The 8561-nt window shown below is 40.3% G+C and overlaps 1 protein-coding gene across 1 annotated transcript; it reads left to right on the top strand.

Annotated features, from left to right (window-relative positions):
* Window positions 1-600: 600 nt before the first annotated feature.
* Window positions 601-8400, top strand: lix1l (limb and CNS expressed 1 like). Its single transcript, XM_079287900.1, has 6 exons — window positions 601-1112; window positions 3177-3340; window positions 3636-3776; window positions 4124-4219; window positions 4638-4715; window positions 5352-8400. The coding sequence occupies exons 1-6, from the start codon at window positions 779-781 to the stop codon at window positions 5601-5603; spliced, it is 1065 nt and encodes a 354-aa protein (XP_079144026.1). The 5' UTR covers window positions 601-778; the 3' UTR covers window positions 5604-8400.
* Window positions 8401-8561: the final 161 nt, after the last annotated feature.

Here is an 8561-nt window from a genome sequence, read left to right as displayed (position 1 = left end):
CATCTGACAAAGTTTATAATCAATCAAATATTGACGTCCTGGTTCTACAAATGAGATTAACAAGCGTCTTTCAGAAATCTCTAGTGAGAAGCGGCACACTGTAATATTCTGCTATGTCGTGTAATTTACTTATTTATATGTTTTTTTCCGGCACCACATCTTCCATCACCAACTGACTTTCTAACAGCATGTCATCCTCATGTTTGTAAATGCTGGTGCATAGAAAATAAGACACACCGACCATGTGATGTAATGCAATCACACACAACCAAGTTGAATTAACACTTTTCTGATAAACCTGATAAAATAGAAAACCAGTGCCACGGTCAAGGTTACAATCGTCATTTATACTCAAATACATTTTGTTTATGTATCGTATAACACAAAATCACAAATGTATTAGACGATTTATTATTTATTATTTATTAACGATTTATTAGAGGTAGATAAAGCACTAAAACCACGGACATCACTGGTTTGACATGCAAAAATACAGTCATGGTTCTTTAACTCAGAGTCTGTAGAGTACGAGGGATCCATGAAGGCATCAGTTGACTGACAATCCCGCAGCCAAATCCAGAGAGTGAGGATGCACAGCAGCGGTGATATGTGTCGAATGAACATCGGCTGAGTACTTCTTTCGACTGTGATTGACAAAACCCTGCGAATACTCTGTTCATCAAGCCCTCAGATACCATCTTTTGACCCTGAACCCGTCGGGTTGATCGGTACAAATTGAATCCAGACCAGGACTTTACGCAGACGTTACGTTTGGACAATGGAATCTAGCGTGATGCCGGACAGTATCCGCCCTCAGAGGCTACAGCCAGGCATTGGATTCGGTTCCGGACCGAGCGGGACCCTGCGCTCCTCTCTCCGGCCCGGGGTTACGGTCCCCATCGCGCCGCTGTTGCCCTCCCCGGCCTCTCTGGCCGCTTCGTCCGGGCCTCCTCCACCGCTGCCTCCGCTGCAGCTCCACAGCCTGTACGGCGGCATCGGAGCGGGGCTGGGGGCCACCGGGCACTGTAACCCGGGGAACCCGGCGGTGCTGAAGGAGGCGGTGGAGGCGGTGGTCCGCAGCTTCGCCAAACACACGCAAGGTTACGGCAGAGGTAACGTCCAGTGGTGATATACTGCTCTGTTTAATGTGGAGGTAGTTGTGCTAATGTGTGGTTCAGTTTGGAGTCGGAGGAGCAGAAACAGACACTTTTAGCTGCGCCATCCGCTTGGAAGTGGATTAGCAAGAGAAACCCCCCCACGCTAACGTTGTATTCCTGTAAATAGCATGCTTGGCTACATTGTGTCAAATAAACCGACTTTATATTGTTCTACCGTGTATTCTGGTGATTTTCATCGGATGCAATATCACAATAATGTTTCTTTCTGGAATCAAAGTTTTCCTTTGATATTAACACACATTGTCTTCAACAACTTCATGAAAGGATTAAGTGCCACATCCTGGGGGATTACATCTACGAACAATACGCTTTTATTCTAGTAACTTGTTTCACATTGGACACAGTACATCTCTGGTCCTGTAATGTAATTGTTTATCACCTTACTTATTGTCAGTAGCAAAGATGTTGTGGGTTTATCCATCTTTTTTTAATCTGAAATTTGTTGCCTATTATCCTGACTATTCCTCTTAGTAAGGATCGCCAGATGGATGTAATTTGCACAACTAACTTTTTAGAGAAAGAAGCATAAGTTGCTGTTCCGTACTTAAGATTATACTTATGCTCACATATATATATGTATCACTACAGCACATTGGACAGAACTATGCATGAAACTAACATTACACCAAAAGCTGCTATAATGTTGGCTGTTGAGCTAAAACAAGTGTTTGTCCGCTAATAGGATTCATTTCTAAAAGATTGTCCCTCTGTGCTCCTGAATCACAGCTTCTTCCCTCCTCTATCCCATTTAGGCTACTTAACACCAACAACATTGGCAGCACCACAAAGACTGCTGATATTTGTATCTTAATGTCGCTCCAATTTTGTGATTTTATTCTATGGAAGAAAACTTTTTTGGTAAATGATCTCATTTATACAGAAAAGCCATATTTGGGAATTCGGCACTCATTATTTCCCCAACATTATATTTTATTTTGTGTTTTCCACCTTTTTTTTCTGTGGTATAGTTATAATCATGTTATTATTACCAGGGAATTCAAATGCTTTAATTTGCAATAAAACCCAAGACTATTAACACATTCTGTCATATTTTATAACTGTACTTTTCCTTTCTCCCATTTGTCAAATATGTGCCGATTGACACCGGGCCAGGTTTGAGTCTGGGCCAGCACCATTGCCGCATGTGTTCCTCCGCTATCTCCCGCTATTTCCTGTCTTTCTATTTTATCCCTTTCCTGAACCGTTCAGATGCTCAAAAATAACTTGGTCTGGGTCTGAATTTGGTGTGTTGAGCCTGAGTTAGGTGGCCCTTGATTTAGAGCAACTACTCTACATTTCAGTAAAATGAAATGCATTTTCTGGACGTCCCATGGCTCATCATACATGTAGCACCGTGTATTTATGAAAACAAATATGTTTTATACTGTTTTAAACAGAGTACACAATGGATTCCTATACATTTGTTGTGTAAGTATTATTACGTTTATTGGCTTCAAACAAGAGAACAGTTTACAGTGAACCCTTTTTCAAACAGTAAGAGCAATAACTCAATTATTTGGATTGCAGTCCAAGGATTTATATATCTGATGTCAGAATATATCTCAGCTTCTTTACAGAGGCCTCATTTGTCGCAAAGCTGCAGCCCTAAAACGCACTGATCGTTCTCCAGGCTCTGTAAGTGAGCAGGTAAGAGCTGAGGGCGAAAAGAAGTCAACCAGCTCAGAATAACATTGGCTGCACTCACATCTCCCTGCAGATTCAAACCCAAAGAATCATTTCTGACTCATTTTTACTGCTTCTCTTTGTTGTTGTTTCCTTTTGGCGGACACTGAGGCGGTGCAGAATATCCTCTTAGCAGCCAGCTAAATATTTTCAGGAAAAACCTCTGACTTCCTTGAGATGACCTTCCTCCCACCCTTTCCATCTTTGTGTTTAGAGAGGAAGTTCCAGAGCTCAGTCAGGGACAAATGGAGAGTGTTGTTGATATACCACACTGTGACGAGGCTTCTTTTTTTTTTTTATCTCTGTGCCCTCCAGTAAACGTGGTGGAAGCCTTACAGGAGTTCTGGCAGATGAAGCTGACCAGAGGGGCCGACCTGCGGAACGGAGCTCTGGTTGTCTATGAAATGGTTCCATCCAGCAGCGCTCCATATGTTTGCTATGTCAGTCTTCCCGGGGGCAGCTGCTTTGGAAGTTTCCAGGTACCTTGTCTGCCTTTTCTTAGCATGATTGTGATACGAACATCCCAGAGATGGCGTTTCGTTAAATGATAATTGCGTGTTGGAGAAACACTTGATACAGTACGACAAATGTCACTCAAGTGCCATGTTACAAGCTTACACAATTCCAACATCTTTGTAACCACAACATAACAAACATGGATGCGAGACCTCAAACTCCACATGAACACTGGCTGGCTTTATCTTTTTCGGCTGCATATCTGTGTTTCTGATTCTACGGGGCCACTAATGCACGTTTTCTTTCACTGTTTGATAGTTCTGTCCCACCAAGGCAGAGGCCAGACGCAGCGCTGCCAAGATTGCTCTGATGAACTCTGTTTTCAATGAACACCCCTCTCGACGCATCACAGACGACTTCATTGAGAAGAGCGTCAGTGAGGCCCTGGCCTCCTTCAATGTAAGTCACCTAGAGGTTGTGTGCTTCCTTCCATGTCGTGGTGATATATAAATAATAATGAAAGGATAGAAATACAAGTACTATATTACTTATATTACTAGTGTGTAAATGTAATGCAGTTGGCAACATGCAAATGGGTATTTGCATAACGGTAGATACCTGATACCAATAATTGATGCTTTGACGGTTACTCTGCTGTCAATTGTTTCCTAAAATCTTTTGCGACACACATTTTAGAGATCCTCTCTTCATTATTCATTATTTTACCTGCATTATATTTACAGTATTTGTCAAGCTGTTGTTTGGGCCAACACAGCGCGCTGACATTAACTAGTGGTTCTTTCCAGGGAAACAGAGAAGAGGCTGACAATCCCAACACAGGAATTGGGGCTTTTCGCTTCATGCTTGAGTCCAACAAAGGAAAATCCATGCTGGAGTTTCAGGTGCGTACAATTCGGCGTCGTGTTAAGTACCGTTTTCTGCTTCTGAGACGCACTAGGGTGGAGAGAAAATAGCGCTGGCAAGGTTTGAGCCCAGATGCTGTGTTAAAATGTTTTGCATGTGTTGAGCTGATGTATACATAATGTTTTATAGAGACTTATAGTTTGTATGCCTCTAGCTTACCAAGAGCTAGCTACTCCATTGGGGTAACACGCAGTAGTTTAAGCCAACATGTGACCTGTTTCTCTTTTACTAAAAGCATGGAGCTCGAAGCCAGAACATCTTAACCTCATGTATAAATAGAAATAGGGAATCAGAAGGAAGCATGCTTGGTTTGTAAAATGGAATTGCTACTTTGTGAGTGTCCTGAAGCGAGTGCATTTCTTTATTCCTGCTGGCTCGGCTGTGTTTGTGTTTCAGGAGCTGATGACCGTGTTCCAGCTGCTGCACTGGAACGGGAGTCTCAAAGCCATGAGAGAACGACAGTGTTCCCGACAGGTACTGTCACTCATCTCACCGCTGGCAGTAGTAGCTTTCATCACTTTTCATCAAGTTTCCTAAACAAACGAACTCTGTGTCAAATATTAATATTTCCCGACATGGCTTGACAGATTTAACATTTGGGGGGCATTGCTAGAGAGCAGAGGGGAGCTGGAAAATAATGTCACGGCAGACGAAGCGTTATAAATACTAACACAGGCTACCAAAAACATTGATTAAAAGAATAATCTGTAGGTGCGTTAAAGCTTATCCTCGTGTTGTACAGTCTTTTGAAAAATTCTTATACCTCAACTCAGGCTATCTGCCGATATCGAGTAGAAATACAAAACCAGCGCTCTCTTTTTATCGCATTTAAAATCGGTATACACTGTGGAATTCAGTGGGATCAGTTTTATGTGAGGTAACATGAGGCCAAGGATTGCTGTGGTGCTAAAAAACTGAGTTGGCAGCTGGAACAACTTGGGGATTCATTGTGCCTTAGATACTGATCTGAGATCAGTATCTCTTGCATCGAATTGGAAGTACGTTTTTAGCTTGATATCCTGTAGCCATGGCCAAAGATGTGCAAAAGTCTAAATAGATTCTTGAGTTGGCAAGACCACTTAGCTTTCTCTCTCTTTATGTCATTTGCAGGAAGTGCTGGCTCACTATTCCCACCGGGCTCTGGATGATGACATGCGCACTCAGATGGCCGCCGACTGGGTGAACCGAGAACAGAGTGTAGCGAGCACTATTTCGCAGGAGGTGGCGTCGACGGAGCGAGAGCTGGAGGACGCCAGGCTGGCGGGCAGAGAACTGCGGTTTTACAAAGAGAAGAAAGACATCCTGATGTTAGCTGTGGGCCAACTCAATGCAGCCAACACGGCCACGCTGCCCTCGCACTAAACCTGCCGTCCATCGTGGAAACATGCCTTCACACACTCGGATTCCTGGTAACAGTATTGTTCACTTCATAGATATAAAGGCGCTTTTAGGTTTTGTATCTTGTGGTTTTCTATATGAGGAACAGGTAATCAGGTCTTGACATCCGTCCATAACACCAACACATGCCGCTATAGGCGTTACCTCTTTGTGCCTATAGTGATTACAGGATAACAGTGCTTTTTTTTTAACAACCTGTAAACTTGCTTTGCATTCCACCTGACTGGGGTTTGTAGGTGTTTCATTGTTCCATACTGTATTTACTCAAAGTAGACCGACAGAAACACGCAGCCTGCCTTTCATCAGTGAATGTAGGGGACATCAGTTAATATGACCCTTCAAATCAAACACATTTGATCAATGTAGTTTGTTTCTTTCATGTTTTGGGTGTGTTTACTTGTGTATAGTATTTTGGACTCTGGCAGGTAAAGGAGGTAAAATATATGGGTCTTAAAACCTTACTGGCAAGTACCTCGTGTCCATTAATAATCAGAATATTTGTAAAATCACCACAAAAACAGCTAAATCTGCAGCGGGATTTGAGATCCCACCATATAACCCTTCTTTCATGTGGAAACTCTCCCTGTTGTAATGAGAACACAGTGGAAATATGTGGAAATTGCATTCTCAAATAATACCAGAAATTCAAGTAAGCATTTAAAACATTATTATTGGCTTATGTAATCATTTGTGGGTACTTTGCTAAAATGTCAGCAGGTGACTGACAGCAGCTCAGGTTTTTTGAAAAATCTGATATTGAAACATCACTATGATTTATTTTTGTTCTTTTTGAAGGCATTTGACTATTTCAATGTGCATTGTATGCTTGGTGACCACGACACTAGCTGAATGTATATTTTCAGTGTGCTATCAACTAAAGGATTTGCAAAGCGATGCTGTTTAACATTCAGACTAAAGAGTTAGTCTTGTGATACAGGTTGTGTTGGTCATGTGCTTCATTTAGAAGAGTTCAAATAGTTTTTAAGAATAGAGGGGACTGGGGGTAAAATGTACAGGCCAAAAAAGTAGTTGAGGAATCTTTTGTTTTAAACAAGCAGATTCGTCACGTGTGAGTCATTGTGGTCCATACAAAACACTACCAGCACTTGTGGTTTATGTTTTTTTTTCACATATGGGAAGGAGAATCTGTTAGCAGTGCTGGTGTATATCCACAGGCTGAACACAATGTATGTCACTCGCACTTATGACCTTTTAAAAAGTGTATTATGTTGAAGGACTTGATTTCGTTTATACTGTAAATGTGATATCTTTATATTTCTCTATGTATCTAAAATGTATTGAATACATTATGTACGGATGAAGGCATTTCAGCGAGTAGCCTTTTGAGGACCCCATATAATGGAAGTGAGAGTTTAATTGATAGTGCGTGGCTCTGGTTGGATGGAAATGTGGAAACTGAGTTATGCAGCAGGAGGGCTCATTCTCACCGCTGAATGCTGGATTGTCAACAGCAGAAACTGATTACACTAAATTTGGGGAGACGGCAACTAGAAAACAAAGCAGCAGAAAAGAAGTATGATTAAAGCCAGATCCAATTTTATTATGTCATTGCCCTGGGTGTCTCTTCCCTGGGATCATTGTGCCTTCATGATGTTGGTTGGATGTTAAGACTCAAAACTCAAAAGATGAATTAATTACATGAGGTCTTTAAAACTCTGCTTTACAATGTTTTTAGTAATTTCTTGTAAAGTTAAAATGATGTATTACATGCTATATTACTGTTACAGTAAAGTTACCTTTAACGAATAGTTGGACATTTGGGGAAATTAGCTGATTCAATTTTTGGCGGAGAGTTAGACGAGAAGATTGATACCATTCTCATATCTGTGCTTTGCGTATAATGCTGCAGCCAGCTAGCTTATTTTAGCTGATCTTAGCATAACAGCAGGATGTTTTCAGCTAACTCTCCACCAGAAGGTTCGTAAGCATTTTTGTCAAAATGTCGATCTATTCCTGAAATATGTTACATGATATTAGATTATGGAGGATTTGTTAAATCCTACTACCTTTTGGTATACATTTGTAATCATATATATTGTTTGTTTGGTACTCAGCTTGCGGAATATGTGTGCAGCACAAAATGTTTTAGTAATTTTGTTTTCTTTGAAAATACCATGCAGCTCTCTGAAGTAAATACTGAAAATTTAAAATTGACTTTTTATTGAATACAATGAACACTTTGACCTCACAATTCTGCAGCTTGAACCCATTTATCTGCTCCTGCTCCCAGAATCTCATCTGCAGATACGTTTTCTACACCCATCAGTGTTTTTATCGTCCCATGATCCAATTTGGTTAGATTTGAAAAGCTGAAATACAATTATGGGGCTGGAGATCTTGAATTGTGTTTTGTGTTTTTTTTAATGTTTTTTTTGCATTTGTCTTCTACGTTAGATGCTTATTATGTGTGTGATTATTATTTTTTTACCACAAGCCATTCATCTCAGAGTTCTCTTCTTACAAAGGCCTTTGACTGTTCTTTGTGATTATTATAAATTAAGGCTTTTTAAACTATTTTCTTTTTGCTATCCCTTCTATTAAAAATACCTTTGGCTTTTCATTTTTTGGCTTTGATGCATGATATGTTGATTAAGTTTATGTTTTTATGTGTTTTGTATTCTATACAGTATTGTTTTATAACAGTGTTTCTGAGGGCCCTTATTATATGTATTTTCTGTGAACATTTTGTATTCCATGTTTATACTTTTAGTAGATTTATATGATGTAATAAAATGGTTCATACAAATGTTTATTAGTTGGTCATATCGCTATCGTACACAACTGGGACCAAGTAACTCTAAATAGATAATTGTTTGTATTGGTTTATTGGTGTAAGTGTCATTTACACCAATGAAAAAGTAGCTTTACACAAAGATTACATTTACACATTGTATGTATAGT

This window comes from Melanostigma gelatinosum, assembly GCF_949748355.1.
Source record: "Melanostigma gelatinosum genome assembly, chromosome: 17".
In the NCBI taxonomy this organism is placed as follows: Eukaryota; Metazoa; Chordata; class Actinopteri; order Perciformes; family Zoarcidae; genus Melanostigma; species Melanostigma gelatinosum.
Note: the sequence above shows the minus strand (reverse complement) of the source record. Positions and strands in the feature narration are given on the sequence as shown.